The 24,462-nt window shown below is 45.9% G+C and overlaps 2 protein-coding genes across 3 annotated transcripts; one reads left to right on the forward strand and one right to left on the reverse strand.

Moving 5' to 3' along the window:
* The first annotated feature begins 1,871 nt into the window (after positions 1–1,871).
* Positions 1,872–8,333, forward strand: MRPS7 (mitochondrial ribosomal protein S7). The gene is made up of 5 exons (XM_067547539.1): positions 1,872–2,018; positions 4,307–4,498; positions 5,143–5,206; positions 6,877–7,044; positions 7,586–8,333. Exons 1-5 carry the CDS (start codon positions 1,942–1,944, stop codon positions 7,805–7,807), a joined length of 723 nt encoding a protein of 240 aa, XP_067403640.1. The 5' UTR covers positions 1,872–1,941; the 3' UTR covers positions 7,808–8,333.
* A 427-nt stretch (positions 8,334–8,760) lies between these two features.
* MIF4GD (MIF4G domain containing) lies at positions 8,761–23,042 on the reverse strand. Of its 2 annotated transcripts, none has more exons than XM_067547537.1 (6): positions 22,832–23,042; positions 15,749–15,882; positions 13,361–13,470; positions 12,412–12,567; positions 11,359–11,451; positions 8,761–9,975 (listed from the first exon to the last, which is right to left on the reverse strand). In XM_067547537.1, exons 1-6 carry the CDS (start codon positions 22,876–22,878, stop codon positions 9,748–9,750), a joined length of 768 nt encoding a protein of 255 aa, XP_067403638.1. In that variant the 5' UTR covers positions 22,879–23,042; the 3' UTR covers positions 8,761–9,747. The 2 variants fall into 2 exon arrangements, with proteins under 2 accessions (XP_067403638.1, XP_067403639.1); XM_067547538.1 differs by having other exon boundaries at positions 22,502–23,041.
* Positions 23,043–24,462: the final 1,420 nt, after the last annotated feature.

A 24,462-nucleotide genomic window follows, 5' to 3' on the forward strand; every position in this document is an offset into this window, starting at 1 on the left:
CCCCTTGCTGGGAGCTAGCCCCAGAGCAGGTGGCAGAGCGTTGGCCCTGGGGAGCTGGCCCCAGAATTCAGGCTCCAGGATCTAGTTTCTCCTAGGTTCTGTTATCCACCACACTAGCAGAAAGGGACAGTACTCGGCTATGTCTGAAATGGAGCCCAGAGCCTGAGCCTCTTATGTGGCTTGGTTTTATGTAATTTGTTACCCTTAACTAGCAAACTGAGGGCCCTTTCTGGCAGCTAGATCTGCGTGGGCGGACCCTGCATGCATATAGCTCCAGTTGCAGGACCAGGACCTGACCTGCTGCCCAATGGTGGCTCAAAAATCCAATAGATGGAAACTCCATGCAAATGGAAAATGCACATTTTGGACTTGACATTTAAACTGGCCTGGTATGATGACAGTAATGTAAGCAGTGATCATAAGATAGGCTTACATTTCATCCTCCCAAGACATCAGAAAGGACTAAAAAATTCCCAGTGACTTAACTGAGATCAGGAACAAGATTAGAGGGCTGTGAAGGAGAAATAAATGGACTATACCAATGAGTAGAAACTACTCCGGTGAATTAGGGTTTGGAGAATCATGGCTGGATCTTGAAAATTTGCTGACTGTAAGCAAACACCTGCTTAGGGCCCATCTGGAATCAATGGGCACTGAAAAGGTATAGGAGTTTGCCATTACACAGCTCATTGCAGGATTGTTGGGAATCCTAATGTGAATATGAAAATATGATGATTATACAAGAAATATGCAAAATTATGTCTGCTATCAGAGAGGCACTCAAATGCTGTCATGATGGGAGCCATGTAAGTATTGAGATAGATTAAAAGAGGAATTATTTCCTTTGTGTACTAGTTTATTAAAGTGAAACCTTCATTATCTGAACCTCAATTATACCAACCTTCCCATCATCCAAAATGAGCTAATGCTCCCCCTTGCATTTATTGTATCACACTGAAAATTCCTTTCAGCTGGATAATCAGGGTTATACATACTGTAAATGGACACTATATAAAACAAATAGATCTCATGTGGGAAAGTTACAGAAAGTCCTTAACTGGCAATAATATCTGAGGATAAACTGACAGATTAAAAACAGAAAAAAATGTGTATTGAAATGTGTAGACAAGGAGGATGGCACACCTAGAAGGAATTTGATTAACAAAATTAGGGAGTACAGTGAAATGAATATGATACTTTACGGCATTTGATACATTAGCATGCACCTATTAAGCTGTGGTGATGCATGCAATCTGGCACTTTATTAAGTGAGTTACTGAGGGGAGGACATTAATTTTAAAAGCACGGCACTACTGGCACTTGGGGTAACGTAAAAAAACATTTTAAAGGTTCCTAAATCATTTCTGAAAATGAGACTTAAGATCCTAATTCATGTCAGTATTTTTTAAAATGTTTCCCTTTGGTCCTGAGCGGGCAGAGCTGGTGCTGACTCAGATACCCTGAGTGACTGCTCCAGGGTCTGTCTCCACAGCGCAGGGTGCAGGCCGGGCCCATGGTGATGGCTGCAGTGACAATACCTACCCATGCCTTAGATCTGATGCCAGTATTTGAAAGCTGTTAAGGGGGAAAAACAGAGCCACATCGCCTGATTCCGTTCGCACGCTGGTGTAAATCAGGAGTCACTCCACCCAGGTCAATAGAGTTACATTGGAATGGAACTGCTGTGAGGGGAGAATCAGGCCCACAGGTCACTCCAGTCTAGTGCAATACACTCGGCTGGGGAATGCGGGGTTGCGAGTGAGAGGGGACAAAACAACAGCCTGCGACTCCTGCTACAGCAGGAGCGCGAGACGGCGCGCGCCGGCCACCTGTGTCAACGGCCACCAGGCGGGCACGAGACAGGCAGGCAGGCAGTCAGCCAGCCAGGCAACGGCCGGGGCAGCCTCAGGGGCCTCCTGCCTGCGGAGCCCGGATGCAAAGATGGCTGCTCCCGTGGCGGGGCGGCTTGGGGCGCTGGGCCGTCGGCTGGCCGTGCCCGTGCGGGCCTGGCTCCCCAGGTAAGGAGGAGTCCCGCCCGCCTGGCTGGGTGAGGGCTGCGCGGCTGGCGGCACGGAGCGGCTGGCGGCGCTTGGGTCGGGTCGGGTCACCCACGGCTGGAGGAGAGCTCCCGCCCCCAGCTGGTCCCTGCTCTCAGTCTCCGAGGGACTGCGGGAGAGGACGGTCGCGCTCTCCCCGCCTCGGCCTTGCTCCGGGCCGCTTGTGTGTCCGGCCGGCCAGCCTCGCGCCCTGCAGGGACCCGGTGTGGGGGTGGGGGTGGTGTCTTTCCAGTGACTGCCCCGCGGCAGTGTCCGTGCCACCGAGGGCTTTGGTTTCTTGAGTGGCCCCTTCTCACTCAGGGATTCGTTTTAAAGCATTTTGAGAGCATCCAGGGAGGATTTTGCTGAGCGTGTCAAGAAAACGCTTGAAATCTCGCTCCTGGATACTACCCTGGCTTTGCCCGGCTTGCCCGTGGAGTGATGCTCTCAGTGTTCACTCTGCTCTCAGGCTGCCCTTCTGCGGTGCTGCCTCTCATGCCTGGAACAATCGCCCCTCTCCTCGTTCAGATGCCTTCTTGGAACTCGCTTCTCCTTATAAAGCCTTTCCGTTGCTATTCCACCCGTGAAAGATGGTGGCAGGCATAAGAACTGCTCAGATGTATCATTGTCCTTATATTGCTAACAGCTTTTTTAAAAAAAAGATTCACCATTCGTTTATGTGGCAGGGGCCTGTGTTTTTGGAGCAGGAGGATCTGAGCTCTAGCCCTACTGTGACTATGAAGTTCTGAGCGGTCAGGGTAGCACAATGACAACCAGGAAGTCCTGGATATTTGTTTCACATATGAAAAATGGTGCTCCCAAAAACAGGTTTATTTCCCACCCCCTCTTGTGGATAGCATTCCCCTTATCATACCTGTGGTCTGTCCTTTCACTGTGTTTTTGGCCTGACTTTAGTCCCCCATCTTGCAACTGGTTTGACACAGGTGGAAACTTGCACCCATGCTGATCCAGTTGCAGGATTGAGACCTTTGATTTCAAAAGGTAATTGGTATCTTTTGTCCTGAGGAGTAGGTGCCTTGTATCTGTATTTGTCTGTAAAGCACTGTGCCTGCCCTCTTGTGGAGTTCTATGAATAACAAACTGGCAGACAACTGCAGTACAGTTGTGATCAAAGCAATATTCCTGAGCTGGAGACTCTGATTTGTATTCAGGGCTGCCACCTCTGTTAAATGTCTTCCTTGAACTTCAGTTGTATTTTTTGCTACTGCCATTCTTGTATGTACTTTTAATTACTATTATAATGTTCACAAATGTATCCTACTTTAAATAATGAGTCTGATCCCATTTCCATTGAAGTTGAAAGGATTGAGACCAGAATTTTAGATTGCTCCTAGAATTGAACACTTTTGCATTTAGTATTCAGTGGATTGCATCATGGATACATTATTCATGTTACATTATTTGGAAAGTCTTTGGTGGTAGGATCCGGAGATATCTGTCCCCCTAAAAAAAACCCCAAAGTTCCCTGTTAACAGTAACTAAAGGGAATCATCACTCTATTCAGGACCCCTAAACAAAGTACATCTATATGTTTGCTTTTACAGATGAGTTGTTTATAAGAAATGCTCTCCTCATCCCCATCTGTCAAGAGTATTAAAATCACTTATTACTCTAACCAAGATTTATTTGTATTGAAGCCAGAGAGAGGTGATGGCATTTGGAACCTCACAGTATCAGGGCCTTAATTCTTCTCAGATTTTAGGATTTGTGGGATTAGCATCCCTGGTGCCTGCACAGAAAGGGGTTGGCAGCCCCTCAGGAGCCTTCTATACATCCTAATGGGGGAGAAGGCACCATTGCTAGCTGGGAGTTGGTCAGGTGAGTGTTTGGAAGAGAGCAGTATGCATCTCTCCCTGTCGAGGCACTATATTCTTGTTGTGTTTTTATTAATAATTTATTTTAACATTCAGAAGTTTATGGGTGACCAGAAGTTCATTATTTGCCGTGGGGGTGGGAATTTTTAGACCCTGTTTACATTGCAATCTCTTTCAGGAATGGACTCAATTACAGTGTGTTTGTACAGCACCCAGCACAATGGGCCCTGATCCTGCTCGGAGCCCGAGCCCTACTGGAATACAAATCTTGCTAATAAAACTGGAAGTCTGAATATCCCCAGTATCAGTCTACTTCCCTGTGTCTTCTGAGACTTGTTCCATAACATTGGAAATGGACTCGATGAGCCAGACTGAGGAATGCTGTATTAATACAGTGATGCCAATTTGCATCTTCATCCATCTTACTCTTTGCAGGCTGACCCAGGTGAGATGGAGCCGGTACGGACCCATTTACCTCGACCCAGAAGTGAACAAGGAGGTGTACCGCAAACCCCTGGAGGAGCTGTCTGAGGAGGAGAAAACCCAAAAGGAGCTCAAAGCCCTCCAACCCATAAAAGCTACCCCTTCTAATGTCACCAGCTCTGTGTTCAGTGACCCTACAGTCAGGTCAGAAAGCACAGTCTCCTCTGTTACAACACCAGTTGTGTCCCAAGGACTCTGGGCAGTTGATCCTGCTCCCCCTGAAGTCATTGGGAGCTTTGCCATTGATCTCAATGGGAGCAAGATTGGGTTTATTGATCAGACATGCTGAGTTGCCACAACCCTGGTTGCTGGCTGGAGGTCAGCACCTAACAGGATCTTGTCCACAGAATTCTCTCTTCCCCTCTCTAGAAAGAGGGTAGCTGATGAGTTGGATGCAGAGATTTGTTAGTGACTTTTCTCTACCTGGATAGGCATTTGTTATTTACATTTGAATAAATAGCTCTTATTATGAAACTGTAACGGATGGAAGTAATTGAGTGCTCTGCTTCTGAGCCTACTACTACTGAGAAGAAAAACCATTGCAGTGGCCAACCCACATCAGCCTGTATCTGCCAGGCTGCACATTGCCTTTCTGTTACTCTGTGTAATCTCTGTTTGAGTTAATCTCTTCTCGTGAGGAAGTTCCTTTGAATAATAGTGATTAAAGATGAGCACAGCCACCCAAAATCTAGCAGGGATAGGGTTTAATCACAGGAACCACACAATTAGGGACCTCTGGTGAGGGAAACAAAGTTCCAATTGGATCATGTTTGGTTTTGTGCTTGCAGTAAATTCATCAACATGATGATGAAGGAAGGAAACAAAGTGCTGGCCAGATCTATCATGACAAAGGTGAGGACTGGACTCTCGTGTTTTAAAGATACCACATAAAAAAACTGCATTAAAATAACCTTATTAAACTTGCAAAGGGAAGCACTCAGAAGTTACGAAATGCCACAAGTAAAGTTGCCTGTGCAGCACTTGTCCCCTCTGTAGTCAAATTGGGCAGCTTTCTTCTCCAGTCTGCCTGGGCCAAACAGGAGGGTCATTGAGAGTACAGGAGAGACAGGCTTCCTGCTTTCAGTTCTGGTGCCCAGCCCTGGCATAGACCGCAGTAGTGCACAGTTGCAATTGCAGGGAAAGTCTTCTTCAGTCCTGGGCTAAGAGCATGCTTAGTGCAGATGAAATTTAACTGCTAAGGTCTAGCAAGTGTACTGACCATGTGCAAACTGCAGTTTTTTTCAGTGGTTTATAAATGGGCCACACTTGGGTGAATTTTCACAGGGATGACAAAAAAGCACATCCCTGGCAAAAAGGCCACCCATCTGCCAAATTTGAAGTCCCTGTTCCAAAGTAAGGGGGCATTAGAGGTTAAAGAAAAGGTTGCAAGAATTTTTTTAACGTGGACAAAATGTTTTTCCCCCTAGACTCATTCTCAGAAACAGCTGAACTGTTCTGGATAACATTTTGCCCAAAAAATTCTTGCTGGGGCAGATATCCAGCATGGAAAATTTCAGCACAAACAGTTGAAATTTGGCAGTTATAAGCAACTGAAAACAGGTTTTTTGGGAACTGTTGGGCAACCTTAATAAGAGGCAGTATTTCCTGTCTATAATATTAATACTTAGCACTCTTTATCTGAGGATTTCTGATCTCTTCACAAAAAAGGGGTGGTATCATTATCCATATTTTACAGGTGGTAGCTGTGACACAGAGAAGTCAAGTGACTTTTTCCCAAAATCAGGCAAGACAACTGAGGCAAAGCAAGGAGTCGGAACTAGGTCTCCTACCTCTCAGGGTATCCCCGACTCTGTTCACTGAACCAAGCCCCCTCCTTTTGAGTATTAGTTGGTGTGGAGCTAAAGTCTAGAAGCCTTCTAATTGCATTTCAGTACAGAACTGCCCCAAATTAATGGGCTTCAGGACTCCTGATTTAGGGTGCTTGTCCTGTGTTTCAGCCAGTGGTGCTGTAAAGGGCAGTGTGTATTGCATGGTCCGTATATGTTGGCTGGGTATAAGTTGACCAGAAAATTGGTGGATGCTACATAACAACATGATATGTAAACTGGTGTAACTGATACCCTGGGGAGATGAAAGTGCATCTCGGGAAAATCTGACAGGAGCTTGTAAGATGGGGGTGGAGGTCGTATTGCTTTATCTCCTCTCTGCTACCCCCGCATTTGTCGGTGATTGCTGCTACATTACATCCCCACCAGTAGGCTATATGAGAGAAAACTAGTGAGTACTGGATTCCAGCAGGGGAATGTCTGAGTATGGAAATCTGGGGTAAAGAGGTGAGAGAGGATTTAGTAAAAGCTGTAGTTGCTCAAGAAACCCCCTCCCGCACTGGCCTACTGAAGGTGCAGCAAGGTGGAATACTCCATGGCCTAGATTTCTCAGATGATGAAGGGTGCATCTAAAATTGTCCTGATTCTAATTTCATTCTGGAGTGGACTAAATCCTGTAGGAAAGGCAACTTTACACTGAGGCGCATGAACATGTTTCCTTGTGTTCGTATTTAGACCCTAGAAGCCATTAAGAGGAAGCAGATTGAGAAATACTATCAAGCCTCTGAGGAGGAGAAGGAGAGCATTGAGTGCAACCCCTACATCATCTTCCATCAGGCACTGAAAAACTGCCAGCCCATCATTGGGATCTGCAACATCAAGAAAGGAGGCAAAACCTACCAGGTAAACAGGAAAGGGCACTTGAAGGCCAGCCCAGGCTAGAAAGAATTGGACAGAGGCAAAACTACCAGTGTCCTCTTCTTCCCTCCCCACCCCCTACTTGCTTCCATCTCTCTTGGAAGTAGAACCATTTTATTATCTGTATTATAACAATACCTAGAGACCCTAGTCAAGATCAGAGCCCCATTGTGCTGAGTGCTGTACTTACCCATCATTAGAGAGAGTTCTTGCCCCAAATTGCTTGCAATCTGAATGGATAAAGTGTGGGAGGGGAAACAAGTACAGTGAGGTGTGAAGTGACATGTCCAAGGTTACACAACAGATCAGGTGCAGAACCAAGAAACACACACACACACAGGTCTCTAGAGTCCCAGTCTGTCGTATCTACTAGACCATGCTGCCTCTATGTAGAACCACCTGTTGAAGCAGCTGAGCAGTTCATCCCCTGCCGAATGTGTTAAACAATTGAAAAATGGTATTTCAGCATGTGGTCCTATTGTGGGGTATGGCTTCTTAACTGTGCTACTGCTTGAATGTCCCCTAGGTCCCAACCCCGCTGAAGGACAATAGGAAACGCTTCCTCGCCATGAAGTGGTTAATTACTGAGTGCAGGGAACATAAGCATTATCGGATATTCATGCATGAAAAACTATCCGAGGAACTACTGCAGGCCTTCAACAACGAGGGCCCCGTGATCAAGAAAAAGCATGACATGCACAAGATGGCCGAGGCTAACCGGGCCTATGCCCATTATCGCTGGTGGTAGGGGACTCCGAGAGCAAGAGACCTTGCTTTAAGACAGCAAGAACATTTCCTCACACCCCTATTCCTGTGGGGCCCAGACCTGTGAAGAAGCCTCACTCTTTCTGCAGAGAAGCTGTAGAGAGGAGGTTGTCTGCCAGCTTCTGTTAGCTGCTTCTAGGCTGGATCCTTAAGCAGAGAAAAATCAAGATGAGAAATGCACCCACAAAAGCTTCATTTCTTTAAATGTTTTTCTGAGCAACAGTGTATAAAATATCCTCTTTGCTCCAGTTAACTGCTTCTGGGTGGGTGGATGTCTTTGTCAGTCTACTCACATGATAAACGCGTTTTTGCTCTTGTTAGTATCCAAGCCAAGGGAGAACAAGCTGGAATCTATTCTGCATTGTGAAGGCTCTTTATGAGTACCAATACCCGAGGCAGAAAAGAGCCCAGTTTGAATTTTAGAGTGTGGCAGTACTGTCTGTTAGCAGAATCATTGTTTGACTGAGCAAATGTGATCTGGATGTTGAGAAAATAAAAATGGAACCCTATTATCCTCTCAGTTGGATTCTAACCACATTATATTATCTGTCTGCCTTAGGATTTTGTACTGATGCTCATCATTCGAGTAGAGCAGTGATATTTCTCAGCCTTCCAGTTAGTCAACCACAGGAAGGGTAATTCTCTACAAGCTGCTTTCCCTCTTCCTGCTGCTAGACAGAGGTGAAATCCTTCTCTTGTCCTGTTAGCACTTCTGTACCTGTTGTGCTTTGCTAGAAAGCACAGAGCACTTCTGCTCACTGCAAAGGAAACTGATGATTTATTTGAGGAGGAGGAGGAGAATAGGGAAGAATTCAATACCACAAACCTTGGCCTCTGTTTTGATTTAAAAATCTACTTCCGTACTCTCTTCAGCTGCCCTGTACTCATAAGCAACTCTGCCCCCCTGCACCAGAGGAAAATTAACACATGACAAGCTCACAGACAAGATCTTTATGCCCTGGTTGTAGCAACCTTGATAGTTGCCCACCTCCCTAGAAATGTTACAAAGCAAGAGCTCTGTGGAGAGAGAAAATATCATTAGTGGAAAACTTTTATTAGAAAAAGCCTCAATAGCCTTATTTCCCCTTTGCCTGCCTCTTTTGTCATCAGCAATGTACAATATTAAAGTTCATTAATTTTTTTGGAGGGAAATTCCATAGCAATTACCGTATAAAACTTATAAAAACAGTTTCTAGCTGTGTGTGCTCCAGGAAATTGCTGCTATGACATGTGCTTGTAGCTTCTCCTTCCTCCAGGAGCAGGTGTTACGGCTGCTGTCCATAGCACCCAGCCTGCCAGAGGGCAGGGTTGGGATAAATAATTGTGGTTCATGTAAAGGACCCAATCATGCTCCTAGTGATGTAACAGGGAGCAGAATGAGACTGATCTTGGAGGACTGGTTACAGCTTGGTTTGTGTGTTATGAGCAGGGAGTGCATGTGGCAGTAAGTCAGCAAAGAGGGCAGTTTTCCAAACAAGCTGGGAAAGCTTTTCTTTCCACTCATCTCAGCTCTGTTGGTAGCTGATGGAGTTGGCACGTAAGAGCTGATCTCAGTATAACCATTGGCTGTGCTTTCCTGACTGCTATTGTAAAATGCTGCTTTGAACTGGACGCTGTGAGTACCGTTCATCAACAGTTTGAGAGGCATTAATTAACATAGAGCCATAGAAAAACAGTGGAAGCTCTGTTTAGGTTAAAACTGCCCTTGCCCCCAAATCAAACTGTCCCCCATTGGAATCCAGCACAGACACAATACAAAGGGTATATTAGGAGTAAATAGTATAAATCCTATTTACAAAACCCACTAGAAAAAATGTTAACAAATGTATCTGAAGCTTGTTTGTTTGTGTGAAGTTTGCTGGTGAAAGTGCCAGGGTGAAACTATTTGAGCTTCTGGGTGAGCCAGCTCTGGCTGTGGAAGGGTTAATCTGTGACTTCACTGTAATAGTATTTTTGAGCTGCATCTGTCATCTTCCAGTCGGCAGCCCGGAACTCTATGATCTCCAGCAATAGAAGCTGAGAGAGAGAGCTGAGCCCCTCCTGCAAGAGAAAACCATCTCGAAGGAGGGAGAAGAGCTCATCCATTGGCTGGGAGTTCATCTTCTCTAGCTGCTCACCAATGCGGTGCAACTGCAGCACCAGGCAGTCCACCTTAAAAGAGGAAAAGGAAAAAGCCACCTTAAGATGGAGTGGGGGCCTATTCTGTTTCTAAACAGAGATCCTGCCCTTTCCCTTCTAAATTAATCCAGGCTGGTTCTCCCCATCCCATTGGCCTGTATTTCTAGTAGGTGAAGATTCTACTTTCCTTAAACTCTCTGGTGCCATCAGTCTCTGGTAGTGACTAGGAACCTGGATGTGAGAGCTGAGGAGGAAGGGTGTCTCCCCGGCAGGGTTGCCAACCTTGCATTTTAGTTTTTAGTGACATGAAGATCTGAAATTAATTTTTTTTTTTTTTTACTGACACAAACTTTTTACTGACATCACTAAAAATACCATAAACAATACAATAATGTCACAAAAGTGTGTACTCACTTGTGATATTCTGTACACAGGAATTTGGAATTACGCAATTGTTTTAGCTGCAGTTAATTGATCAATCACCTTCTTTGGGCGTGTGCAGTAATAGAAAACAGAAAATTGATAAAAGTCATGATCAGTAGTTTTTTGATACAAGTGATTCTGAATGACGACAATCAATGTCAAAACACAATAAGTTTTATTTCTACCCAATTTTACGGACATTTTCATTTCTTTATGGATTTACTGACTTAAAATTGTACTTTTTTTTTACTGACGGTTGGCAACCCTGACACAGCTTCACACACGAAATTGCTGAAGAAACATGCTGGCAGCAATTGCACACCATTAGAATTGCACTGACTCATTGTTGAGGCTCCCAGCAGGTGGAAAAAGCTGGATCAGCATTTCCACAGCATTTCCATAAATGGGTGCAGTATAAGCACCTGAACAGAATAGACAGAACTGTCTGAACCATGCTCTGTTTCCAGGGTGATTTGGATTCTTTTGACCATATGCTGGTTGCTCTCACATAAATTAACAAGGAACAGCAGCACCTGCGCTAGGATGCCAAGCACAATAGCAAAGCTAATGCAAAATACATGTCCAATGGCCTGTGAACTTTATAACAACTCCTTTGTTCAGTGCCTTTGGCATTCACATGTTCTGATCAGATGCACAGCTACATCAACCACAATCAAATCTGGAGCTTGAACTAAAATGTATGGGATGGGGGGAGAATGGAACTGTGGCTGTAACTTTAACTATGGAAGCCCCAGCACCTCCATTCTGGGGCTGCAGGGAGAGTCCCACTTTACAAGCCTCTCTTATTCCCTGTCCCCACTCCACTTATAATAGGTACTAGGGAAAAATAACTTCTGTTCAGCTCTGTGCCTCCCCTTTGTTCCAGACATCAGTTCAAACCTTTCCCAGCAGCCCTTGCAGGACAGTATTTTTGACAGTCACTTGGCTGTACAACAATCTCTGCTTGCAGATTAGCATCTCACCAGCACTCACCTCCTCCTCCTTCCTCAGGCTATCGGGTTGTGCCAGTCGGAAGAGGCATTCATAAACTGGGTTCACTAGCGCCATCATGGGCATGTTGTTCACCTGTTAATGGGCAGGATGCACATATCAGCTCATGGGTAAAGGAGGCAGAGTTTTATTTTTAAATAATTGTTCCCTCATTGCTCTCCAATAGGAGGGGACCTGCTCCCCTGGAAACTGGTCTTGTGTAACTGGCTCAGAGCTCATTGTTGACAGGGATTTGCCTGAGAGACAGTATAGACAGACACTCATGACTCCTCAGCAGAGGAACCAGGATATTTGCATGGGGCAAAGGTACTAATAGGGATGGGGAAGTGATGCAAAAATATACATTTCCCAGGAATATTTGGTTACATTTTAAAACAAATTAGCTACAACCATGTTTTTCCTCTCTTCTCTCCCTCCCCCCCTTTCAGTTATGTTCACAGCCTTTCACCTTCAGCATCTGAGCCCATGAATTCTACGAGCACAAAGCTCATAAAAGCCAATTTCGCTGTGTGTGCTGGGAGGGCTTTAGCACTCGTCCAATCAGGGAACAGGACATAATACCATGCAACTTACCCACCAATCGCAACTAAGTAATGGGACTTGAATTTAGTACATCAAAGATAAGTCAGAGCAAAGAATTCCAAAAGGTTGTGCCAAGCAAAAAGGCATGTGCACCTGTTCCAGGAACTGTGAGGGATGCTACATTTGTTCAAGGTTTGTTTGCTAAGAATTATTTGCTCAGCTCTACATATCAACGATTCTTCCCTCATTCCCTACTTTATTGGTAAGGGGAACAGCAAGCAATGGCATCCAATATGCAGAGGGCAACATAACTATTAGTGAGGGGCCTGAACTGTAATGTTTGAATGCAGAGATCCAGCCCACACAATGAGTGTGTTCAGAACAAGACTTTTGAGTTTAGCCACAAAATTCAGAGTTCGCTCCAGGTTCCAAACTCCTGCCTCTAACTCTGGAGGGGTTTGGTTCAGACCCACAAGGCACCAGATAAGGATATTCTCTGCTTAGGCACCTTACCCTCAGGTAGTCAAATATGTTACAGATGAAGGTGACGTAACAGATCCATGCCTGGGGCGAGCGGGTTCGCAACTCTTCCCGGTCCTTATACTCCTGCTGCAGTCGGTTGAGCAGACTCCGCCGGAAAATGCTCTGTCCCACCTGCTTGCTCTCTGCCTATGACCCCAGAAGAGCGAGGAAAGAGATGAAACCCAAGGGGGGTGGGGAGGATGTGGGTACCCACATTACTAAGGTCTTTACATGTCACTCATCATCAGACTCCCATTATTGCACATAGAAAAAGATGATAGCTGGGAATCTAATTGCACACACAGTTGAGGCAGCTGTCATGGTCTGCTCATCCCTTCCCTCTCCTCCTCTAGCTCATTGCTTCTCTGGAGCTAGAGAATCTCCTCCCAACATGCAGAATTCCACAGGCCAGCCTCACTACTGATCTTTTGGGAAGAAACCATTTCAATATGCTGGGTAAGTTCGTCTGCCATGAAGGCCACTGCCCCAAGACTAGGGACCTTCTTGCAGTTCAGCCTGAGAGGCTGCTCTCACACACATGGGAGCAGGTCTGGATTTCTGCATATCTCTGGCAGATTGGGCAAGTGGTGGAAATATTGGTGGCTTCCGTTAAAACATTTACAGAAAGACAGAGAGGAGCTGGTCTGGTGGTCAGAGCACAGGACTGGGAGAAAGGAGGTGCTGGGTTGTAGTCCCACGACCATTTGCAAGTCTTTCCTTCCATGTGCCTGAATTTCCTTTCTTTGAAAAGGGGATGATACTCCTCTAGAGAACGGTATTAGAAAGCTCAGTAGTGCTAGCAAAGTGCTTTGTAAATGCTGTCGGGCTGAGGCAGGCCCAGTGGAGAGGCTGGGATGCCCACAAGCACTAGCTGTGATTCGGGAGGGCAGGCTGTGTGAATCAGTAAGGATTTACTGTCAGCATACTGACATTCTCTCACCTGGATGATGGTGTAGCAGATGCGCCCAGCCTCCTTACTGAACATACAGTCTTTGAGAGACTGGTCCGCAATTATATTGGCCACTTTCTCCAGGTCCACGCTGCTGGGCTCTGCAGGGGAAGAGGCGATACTATCAGCACTGCACACTTGCTTCCCAGCACCGCACAGATTCCCCACTTCATTCTCCCTGCTCGTGCTTCAGAACACCAGGAAAGTAACTAAGGTGCACGAGGGGGTATGTAGTAATGGTTCAATGTGCTACCATGCTGCAAGAACTCAGGCTCACACCCAGGCTGGCAGGGACTGGAGGCAGCTAACTCAGCCCTTGTAGCATCCCTACAGGCTGCGTCAGGGATGGCATCTTCAGAGGGTGCTTAGCCTTTCTTGGCAGAGAGACCTTCATCACAAAGGGGAGGGGAAAGAGTAAAAGAATGAGAGTCAGGGGCTAGTTTAAATTGGAGCTGAATGGGCAAAGTTTCATTATGCTTTGAATACAGATGCTATAGCTGAGAAGTAGGGCTGGCTTTTCCCTATTAAGCCTCCATTCCCAAACCCTCCTACCTGGGCTTTTCCCTAGGAGACCAAACTTCCAGAGGGGGGAAAAATTAGAGACTTGGTCTGAAATCAACAAGATAAAATTCAGTAAAGATAAGGGTGAAATTCTACACTTAGGAAGGAAAAAATTGAATGAACAACTATAAAACGGGAAATAACTGGCTGGGCAATAATACTGCAGAAAAGGATCTGGGGGTTATAGGGCAACACAGGTTGAATATGAGTCAACAATGTGATGCAGCTGTAAAAAAGGCTAGTATTCAGGGTGGTATTAACACAAGTATCATATATAAGACACAGGAAGCAATTGTCCCGCTCTACTTGGCACTGGTGCAGCCTCAGCTGAAGTGCTGTGTCCAGTCCTGGGTGCCACATTTTAAAAAAGATGTGAACAAATTGGAAAGAGTCTAGAGGAGAGCCACAAAAATGGTAGCAGGTTTAGAAAACCTGACCTCTGAGGAAAGTTTTAAAAAAAACTGAGCTTGAGCAAAGAAGATTAATGGAGGACCTGCTAACAGTCTTCAAATATGTGAAGGGCTGTTACAAAGAGAATGGTGATCAACTGTTCTCCACATCCAGTGAAGATAGGACAAGACGTAATGGGCTTAATCTGCAGCAAAGATTTAGGTTAGATATTAGGAATAACTTTCTAACTATAAGGATAGTTAAGTACTGAAATAGGCTTTGAAGGGTGCTTGTGGAAGCCACATAATTGGAGGTTTTTAAGAACAGGTTGGACAAACACCTGTTGGGGATGGTCTAGGGTTATTTGATCCTGCCTGAGCGCAGGAGACAGGGCTAGATGACCTCTCGAGGTCCCTTCCAGCCATACAGTTTTAGGATTCTATGGTCGTTAGAGACTGGCAGAGACATTCTGTGATGATTCTGGCTGCACTGCGCATGCTTCAGCTTCAATCTGCAGGGACTGTTCAGGACTCTCCTTGCACTTGCTTCTCCTGGTTGTCAGAGGCCACTGAGGCACCAGGCACAGGAACTGTGAGTGAGGGAGACACTCTCCCTTGTGCTCTCAATGCCCCCCCTGCTGGTGGGTGCAGGAGAAGGAGGAAGCACCCTGACTGCAATGCCAAGCCGTGAGGAATGGGGTGCGGAGAAGAGAGATTGCAGGAGCAAAGGGTGGGGAGAAGCAGAAGGGGAGAAGTTCCCAGAGGGTGAGAGGTTGACATAGGGCAGGGAAGGAGGATGGGAGAATATATAGACACAGAGGGGGAGGGGGCAGAAGCCAAGGTAGTGGGGTTGAATAGGGGCAAAGGGAATGGTGCAAGAGGAGGGGTGGGAATAAAAAATCTGGGATTGGGGGATGTTGATTACGAGCTGAGGGGGTGGGGAAGTAGCTAGGCGTGACTACAAGCAAGGGGGAGAGGGAGACAGATGGCAGATGGGGGGACAGGGCAGGAGTAGAGGAATGGGGGGATAGTAGCAAGGCAGGAGAGCAAAATCTGGGATTAGGGGAAAATGGATGGGGGAAGGGGTGTGGATAGGAACAGAGGCAGTCTGAGGGCACAGGAGCAGAAAGGTTATAACCACTAGAGAACACTCCCTTCCCGAACCTGGAATTGAACTCAGATAACTGCTGCCTTAAATCACAGGGAGGAGGTGGCAGGAGGGAGGGAGTAGCAATTCTGTGTTCTAGCACTAGTTCATCCATCAAGGGGAAACGGCCTCAGGGGCCAAGCAGCACACTAATGGCATTTCTGACATTGCCCTCCTATTCTGAGACATCAATGTTAACAAGACAAAATGGCATCTGATTGTCCAGGCATGATCTGCCAGCCAACCTGGGCATGGAAGTTGGAAAGACAGATGTCTGCTGACCTTTGAGAGCTGTTTTCAGTAACTGCTGTGTCTCGGTGTCGAACGACTGTATCTTATACTCTTCTTTGCCTGTGTCTCCCATGTCTGGCCTGCTCCAACAGCGTGAGTTAGAGAAGTGGCTGTTGGTGGCACACCTTAGGGAAGAGATCAAACACTTCTTAGTTAGGAAATGGGATGGACAAGGATAAGTGTAGGTGTTTGTTTTGCCATTTGGGGAAACACGGGAGCATTGTACTGTTTAACCAATTCACTAGTGTAAAGAGCACTCCGTTATTTTGGGGTTGTAAGATTTTTTCCAAACTCCAACCCCCAACCCTGGGAAATCATCACTATTCTTTCTTTATAATCCCTGCCCTCTGCCACACTTTAACAGGGGGTCTCGGGTCAGCGGGCTCTCTTTGGTAGCCCATATATTTTCTGATATAAAAACTTTTTAAAACTGTTGATCTGCAAAAACAAACAGCCCACCCAGGGGCAACAAAAACACCTTCTTTTAAAGGGAGTAACAGCCTGAGCCTGTCAAAGGGAAATACAGACAAGAGCATGGCATGGGGCTTCTGATTTATTAGCTCGCATGTAGCTTTGAACCCACAATCCAGCTGATTTTGCTCAAAGACACAGGGAAGATTCAAAATATACAAATGACCATCCAGTCCGTTTCCCCCTGCACTGTCAGTTAATAGCAGAGCTGCTTTCACACGGTGACTTCAAGAGTAGCTGCACCAGAGTGGCAAACAGAGATAGGGAGCAAATTCTACAGCCAACAATATTATTAAGTTTCTAGTCTCCACTGGATCTCGCATTATTCTCCCCAGTGCGAAACGATCCTAGAAACTCCTGGGATTTCCTCTGCTTAGTTATTTTGTGGGAATCATCATTTCACATACACATCCAGCCTTACCTAATGTGAGACCAGCCCCTGGTCTGTGCGACACCAAACGTTCGTTGCAGGGCTGCAGTGGCCTGTCTCACACACATTGGGAGGGCAAATGTCCAAGTGGAGCACTCAATGTGTTTTGCCAGCTCATCAGAATTCCACACCCATTACTCACAGTCATGGTGCAAACAGCCCAGAAAGCAGCTATCCAGAATTAGCGAGATGAAAGCCACTGTCTTCTAGTGGGACAAGGCACATATCTAAGTTGCTGTGACCATACAATACCCTCAAGACTTCCTTTGGCACTGCTCCTGGGGAAATACCACACCCTTCTCCACACCTGCAGCTGCCACCCACTCTTTCCTTCCTTATCTCCTGTGAGATGTCGAAGAGACAATCTTTTCTAATGTGCCGCACAGCATGTTACCTAGCTTGGAGCAGTCTGACCTATAAAACTAGAGGGTTGCACATATTGCTTATGTAGGTCAAGCCGAACACCCAGCTGGGCCCTCACCCCCACTCTGGGCAGGATCCTCGTATAAGAGAGGGTGTGCCAGAAGTAAGAGGGTATAGGCCTGCAGCCCAAAAGCAGCCTGGGACAGGCTGCTGTAAGTTACAGCAACCCCTCAATGCTCTAACTTACACAGGGGCTGTCACGCTGGCTGGATTGGGGGGGGGGGGGGGGGCGGCATTTATTATGTTGTTTAACATCAACATGTCAAAATCAATAATTCATGTGAGATATGCCATGTCAGATACTGTTAGAAAGGCTACAATGTGCTAAGTAAGATGATGATGTTTATGTTCATATGTTATATATGTAATGGAAGTTATGGATATGTTTGATATATCTGTATTTCAAATTGTGCTGTGTCTGGGCGACACCCCAGATAGGATGGCTGCAGCACTAGCCTGCTTAATGGGCCACTAAGGAAATTAAGTTGCATGGCAAAGACCAAAGGACATAAAAGGCAGCTGCCCAAGATCCATTTTGTCTTTCAGTCTTTGTCTTCACCTATCTCTGGATCAACTTATTTACAACTGAACTGAACTGAAGCTGTGAAACAAAGGACTGAGACCCATCCAGGTACTGGCTGTATATCTGAGGGACTATACAAGCCTGCAACCTCCACAATTCTACTAGAAACCTGATATATATGGACTTTCAAATCAATTGTATGTATCTGATTGCTTTAATCCTTTAACATTTCTCTTATAGTTTCTTTCTTTCTTTTTATAATAAACCTTTAGTATTAGTTACTAAAGGATTGGCTGGCAGCGTGGTATTTTGGGTAAGATCTAAAATTCTATTGATCCGTTACTGTGGCTGACCCTTTGGGTTCAGGAGAAACCTTTTTGGTAAAGAGCATAGAGTTTAAATAACTGGACCTAGTAGCTGATTCGGAGCCAGAGACTGAAATGCAGTAAAGGGGGCTGTGTATATTTTTATTTTGGCTTCTTGATAACCAGTATGGGGAAACAGAAGCACTGTTTGTGGCTGGTTGGGAAGTCTGACTTCAGTGCCACCCACCAGTGCTGGAACAATCTGCTTTCCTTTTACAGCCTGCCCTGACCTTGGCATTTTCAGGTGGCTATCCTAGGCACAGATGGGTCACAGGGGCCATTTTGGTTCCTGGAGCAACCCAGAATCTGGAGGGTGCAAAGGTGGTGTAAAGCCCCCTCAGCTGCACCTGAAGCATGGCACAGAATCAGACCCAGTCATTGCAAGTTTCCTATTTTCAAACCTGGTAGAGACCTCCTCGCTCTGTCTCAGCTGTGCCTGACTAGCGGCCGGATAGCAGAACACTCTCCTTTAGTGAATATGTTGTCTGCCTAGAGACTTGAGTTTAGATATAGGTTACTTTCCTTGATGCATTTATAAGGAGTTGGGAGGTCCCTCATGGTTTTACAGCAACATTTAATTAACAAACATTCTCCTATCTGAAGTTAGGGAAATACACACAGGTTACAATCTCTTCCTCCATGTCCAAGGTCTCTCTTCCAGATAAACTCTCTCTTGGTCTTAATACCACATACTTAAACAGAGATCTGTGTGTATTCTCAACTAAACTTTTCTTTCCTAATTAGGATGTGACATCATTCCACTGCTGCCAGCAGAGCTGCATTAATGATTGGCAGGGTAAGCAGTAGTCCACGCCCTCATTGCTGAATCTGGGCTGGCATTTTGACACACCCTATGTGGCAACACTGCGCAGGCACAAGCCCCACCTCCTGAAGCTGCAAGCGAGAGACCTAGGAGGCTACAGGATCTGGTTCTCCCCTAGCCTTTTCCCCCTGAAGTATCACACTAGTGTTAACACAGGTACAGCTCCCTCAATAGTTGCCTAGGTTTGAGAGGGCATGGTTGCCAGCCTTTTTAACACTGCATCAACTAACCCTGCTCAGTGCAAATGTGGATGGTCTGATAGACACGGTACTGGCATTTTTACAAAGGGCCCTATTGTGGCTAGCGCAGGTGGCGCTGTATGGTGGTTAGCAATGGCGGGATGTTTGGGGAGAGAAGGGCTAGTGAAGACCAACCATAAGTGCCCAGCATAATAAACAATGAATCCCTGTTGCATTCACTACACCTGAGTCCCATCACTTCTCTGTTGCAAAAGACACTGCAGCATCAATAACAAGTCCCCATTGGGAACTCTCAGTGCAACAAAGATCACAGAACGAAGGAGAGCAGAGCATGCAACACCCAAGTCTTTAAATCAAGATTGATTTTTTTCTTTTTTCTATCTAGCTCAGCCACAACATATGGCATCTATGGCACTGTCTCTGGCCTACAAAAATCAGACTAGATGATCATAATGGTCCACTCTGCCTTAAAAAAACAAAAAAAACAAGTATGAATGCATTCAAGTATCTGCCACCTGGACCCAGTACCCCTCCTGCTTATTAACCTCAGCACTTGGCAGCAGCCAGCATGACACCAGTTCATTGGGCAGTGCAGATGGGCAGGAACTGAACACGGGGCCAGGACAGATACACACTGTGGATATGAAGAGGGGTTGCCTACCAGTGGAAGCTCCAAACGCCCCCACTGGCCTCTCAGGCATTTCAGGCCCTAGCTTGAGACTTCCCTTCTTTTATTAAAGTCTCTAAAGACTTAGCCCTGGTCTATACTTACCTGGAGATTCAGCAGCAGTCAATGGGAGTTATGCAAACTACGCAAAATAGCTTGCACAACTCCCGACAGCTGCTGTGCTTCCCTTCTGCACGGTGTCTTCACTGTATTCCCGTCAACGCAGCGCCACGCTACTTGAGGGGGTGGTTTTACTCAGTCGACTTCCTGATCGATTGAGCAGGGCTACACTGACTGCACCATCGATCCAGAAAGATCGATCTGGCGGCGGCGACTTTGCCACCATCAGTATAGACATACCTTTAGTCACATTTCTCCTCTCTTGGTCCTCTCTCCCTCTATCTTCCACCACAGACATCCCTTTGCCTCTCTTGGCATATGGGCCGGAGCATGGTTGCTGCTCATTCTCCAGAAAGAAGGGGGTGAGAGTGTTTCAGAGGATGCGTGGGGAGAGCACTCAGAAATCAAGTAGGTTGGCTGGAGAAGGCTCTGCACTCTTACTAACTTCAAGTACTCAGGTTAATCTGAGCCTGCCCAGGGTTTCTGGAGAAAAGGAGGGTCTCACCACTCCAAATGGGGATGAGTTGCCAGCTGAGTGCAGAGTGAAGCCACTTACCAGCTCCAGCATGTGGGATACTGTCCCAGCTAGAAGCACAGCACTCTGCACAATGCACCCACATAGGTTTTAATGCTGCCATAAGGTGGTGGAGGGGATAAGCACCAGGAATTGCCCCTGCCTACCTCCAACACCCAAATGCTGACCTTCTCTTGCTGGGATCAGAGATCCTCACAAGCCTAGGAAAAAATAACTCAACCTAAAGGACGACAAGTGATCCCACCAGTAACATGTTTCATCCATCCCTGAAGATCCTTCACCCACCACAGAGGAGTCATTACATGGCTACTGTGGAGAAGCAGGATAATGCACAGGACTTGGTACATTTGAAACTGTCCCAAGCAGCTCAATTTGCTGCTTGCTCCTTGGCATATTTTATAACACTGTTGTGGGAGCCCCATCTCTACTGCTTCCACTTATGTCCTGTCAGTCTCATACCAGCCTACCCCCTACAATTCTTCAGCCTCCCCCACCCTGGAACTTAGCAAAGGCTCCACACAAACAGTAAGAGTGAACAACAGGACTGAAGATCCCCTCACTCAAGTGACTGCTTATTAATACCTTCCACACATCTTGGGAGCCATCTCCTAACATGTGGGCAGGAAAAAAGAGGTGGCAATTACCCAGGGCTCCCTTTTCCATGGCAGCATAATGGGGGAGAGGGAAGGGTAAAGCTCTCTGAATATTCAAATCTCTGATTCCAACTAAAACCACTACAAAAGAGAGCAAGGATAGTCCCAATGGTTCGGACGCTAGCTTAGAACTTGGGAGGCCAGAGTTCAGCTCCCAGCTCTGCTCCACGCTCCCTGCGTGATGAAAGAAAATAATTGTCTGCTTGACCAGAGTTACTCCATTTTAGTTCTTTTTAGTGTTCTGCTTTCTTGTAGAGATCGCCTGCCCCCTCCTTTTTTGTTCTTACAGTGTTTGTCTTGTATCAGGGTCAGAGAAAGCATTCCTAAAAAAAGCAAAGGGATAGCCTCAACTAGTTCTAACTAGTTATATAGCCTTAAAAAAAAACCAAGCAGCCCAAAAAAATAAGCTAAAATCTTCTGTTAGCATGTTTTTTATTATAAATACCTTTAAAAAAAGTAAGCCAATAGTAATAAAAATAATTTAAATGTACCTATAAGCATTAAATATTAAAAATTTATGCATATATAATTTCTTTGTCTATGTTTGTATAAATACGCAAAAAAGCATGCCTTCAGAGTCTCACACTAACCACTTGCTAAAAAGTGTCTAACCTCTGCAAAAATAAAACTTAAAAACTGCCCAACTACCTGCATAAATCTCTTTTCTATCTAGTGCAAAATAAACAAACCTCATTTAAAATCTTTTTCCAACAGTGACCTCAGGCAAATCACAGTCCCTTAGTTCCCCATCTGTACAATGGGAATAATAGCATTGCCCTACCTCACAGGGGTGTTGAGGATAAATATAAAGTTGTGAGGCACTTTGATGATGGGAGCCATTTTAGAACATGAAGTAGAACCCAATTTAGAACAGGAAGTCAAGATTTCCCCCTTCCCTGGACCAGGTTACTATAGAGTGTGTGTGTGTGGTGGGGGGGTTTGAAGGCTGCCCTGAAAGGAGGGGTTAAATACCCAGGAACTGCTGTGGTTTGGTTGATATACTTTATAACACAATTCTGGGGGTTTGTCTCTCTATCCATTTACTTTTTAATAGGGTACTCCTTCACCATGGTACCTAAGCAGCTACCAATATATTAACTGACTGTATTTCCCATTGTTTGTCAGCAGGAGGGGGAGGGAAACATCAAAGTAAATCCTGAGCATAAAACAATTATGAAAGTGCCTGTCCTATCACCTGTTTTGGGGAATCTGTCCGGGTTAGGTGGTTAAGTGAAAAGTGATTTTAGGCCTCAAAAACTCCAGAAAAATTGCCTCAAATTATGGCCACCCTTAAATTACAAAATCTGTCCCTGGATTAGGAAAAATAAATAAATAAATAATTTACTGAAAAAGCCTAGAACGGGACCAAAGAATTAGGTGTTTGGTTTGCTTTAAAAGGAGAGCAGTCGAGACAGTCAGCAGAGAAATATCCCGGCTTGGAAAATAACTGCTGCTCCACCCAAAGAAGCCACAAGTTTGTTTGGAAACTAACCAGAGCAGCTCAGCGATGGACAGATTTGCAAAGGCCACCAACCTGCTCCGGTTCTTCTCGTCACTCTCCTAAAGAGGTTTTTTCAGGACTCGAGCGCTGGCATCTTTGGTGCCTTTGTACAGAGAAGAACCTCCTCCACCCCTAATGGTTCTTGCTTTCGGGTTCGGGCTTTTCGAGGTAGATCAGGAAAAAACCCAGAACCAAGAAGAGCAGCAGCAGCAGCAGCAGGAGGAAAGGCAGCAGCTCAAGCATGGAATGCAAATGAAAGATGGGCATCCTTCGTGCATTCGCCCCTCCACCACGAAAACACCCTGCGAGACCCGTCACCCCCGCTGGCACGATCAGGCGGAAACTCCCAGCTGCTGCTCTTACTTCTCAGCTTCTTTGGGGTCACTGGTTGCCAGACGGATTCTTTCCATTGCAAACCTGCGGGTTTCCTCTTAGGTCATTTCCTCGCAGCCTGACCCAAGGGGGAGGAGGGATGTGAGTGCGCTGAAACCGCCGCGCCACCTGCTGGGAAAACGAGGACTTACGCAAACTCCTGCATTCCCCGGGCCACCCCTCTGTACACTCCCCAAACTCCTCCTCTCTCTTTCATCACCCTACCCCTTGGGGAGCGAGATGGTGCCGGTTTCCCTCTTGCTTAGACTGTCGGCTCCCAGTCCTAAGAGCTTTCGTCCAAAGCGGTATTTTAATATTAGGGTTTGACTTTTCTGTGCGAACTTAGCCCTAGCGAAAAGCTGCAGTCCTCTCTTTGGATACAGGGCAGGTACAGCAAGACAAGCGGCAATGCAGATTCCCCCCACATCCCTGAAACGTGCCCCACTCCTGACCTGCAGGGATCGACTTTCTAGGTCTGGGAGTCGGTCTCACTCCTTAGCTCATTCAGCCTTTGGCCTCTGTGGGCATTAGTGGCACGAGGAGATGATTTTCGTTAGTGGTAATGGTGATTAATGAAACATGAAAAACTGCTCACTAGGAACTGGACATGCCTATAGCCGACAGGTCACAGGTGCCTCCAAACAGACACAAACCACGTCTGGTAACTTTAAGATTACTTCATGTGCTTGAAGCTGATATTAACACTTTTCCTCCTTTCTGGTATTCCTTTTGTACAATAATAGTCTGGGGCCTCATATTCTTCTTTGTTAGCTCAAGTCTGCCATTGCTCATAAACAAAGAGCCAAACCTCTTATACTTGCTTTTGTATTTTCCTTCTCAGTTTATAAGTGTACTTTAGAAGCGTGAAACTGAAACCTAATTACTCTTCTATTTTTCTTTCCCACTCTAAGATAAACAAGCTGGTGAATATGTTGGAGCAGAACCACTCAGGTGCTGGCACGAGGGTTTTACTTGCAAGGGAGGAAAAAGCATTTTAAGAATTTAAGAAGGGGGGAAATAGGAGTTCTACAAAAAATAAGCTGGGAAAGAAGTAATATGCCAGCTCACTTTAACAAGGTCTCAAAACAGCAGGTGCTGTAGAACACACCTTCTGCTCCAAAGTTACCACATGCTTAATGCTTGATGAGTGCTGGTCACTACTCTTTAGCGTGCATTAAGCATTAGCGTATTTAGACAAAGTAGAACAGTCAAACTATAGAAGCTAGAAAGCAGCTTCAGTGAATGAAGAACGAGCAGCTTTTGATGACATTCTGTGACACTGTGTTATGGATACATATAAACTAAATCTGAACTTGTCTACCACTGATCAGTGAAGTAGGTCAAACATCTGCTGTTTTAATTCTCATGTACGGTGGGATGATCAAGCTTGTGCAAATCTACTAAGACAATCAGTAGTTATTTGCACAGTTACGGATGTCTTAGAACTGAAGCCATATCTTATTTCACTTCTGGGGCAATGCGGCCCTCTAGTGACCTAGCCCATGAACTTTGGAATTCTAATAAAAAATATGGTTGCACCTGCAGTTTAATTTGTGAGCCTTGATCTCACTGCAGTCAACAGGAGCAAGGTCAGGCCCTTGGTAGAGGGCGTTTGCCCAATG

This window comes from Emydura macquarii, unplaced genomic scaffold, assembly GCF_026122565.2.
Source record: "Emydura macquarii macquarii isolate MOO-44397 ecotype Brisbane River unplaced genomic scaffold, CSIRO-AGI_Emac_v2 contig_1230, whole genome shotgun sequence".
Classification (NCBI taxonomy): Eukaryota; Metazoa; Chordata; order Testudines; family Chelidae; genus Emydura; species Emydura macquarii.

Bases quoted from the DNA above. Each gene is read 5' to 3' on its own strand.
- MIF4GD (XM_067547537.1), bottom strand. From the start codon at position 22,878: ATGGAAAGAATCCGTCTGGCAACCAGTGACCCCAAAGAAGCTGAGAA. The intron at 15,883-22,831 runs GTAAGAGCAGCA...CTCTTCCCTAAG, and splicing joins GACCCCAAAGAAGCTGAGAA to GTGTGCCACCAACAGCCACT. The intron at 12,568-13,360 runs GTGAGAGAATGT...CTGGGGTCATAG, and splicing joins TCTGCTACACCATCATCCAG to GCAGAGAGCAAGCAGGTGGG.
- MRPS7 (XM_067547539.1), top strand. From the start codon at position 1,942: ATGGCTGCTCCCGTGGCGGGGCGGCTTGGGGCGCTGGGCCGTCGGCTG. The intron at 4,499-5,142 runs GTCAGAAAGCAC...TTGTGCTTGCAG, and splicing joins TTCAGTGACCCTACAGTCAG to TAAATTCATCAACATGATGA. The intron at 7,045-7,585 runs GTAAACAGGAAA...AATGTCCCCTAG, and splicing joins AAGGAGGCAAAACCTACCAG to GTCCCAACCCCGCTGAAGGA.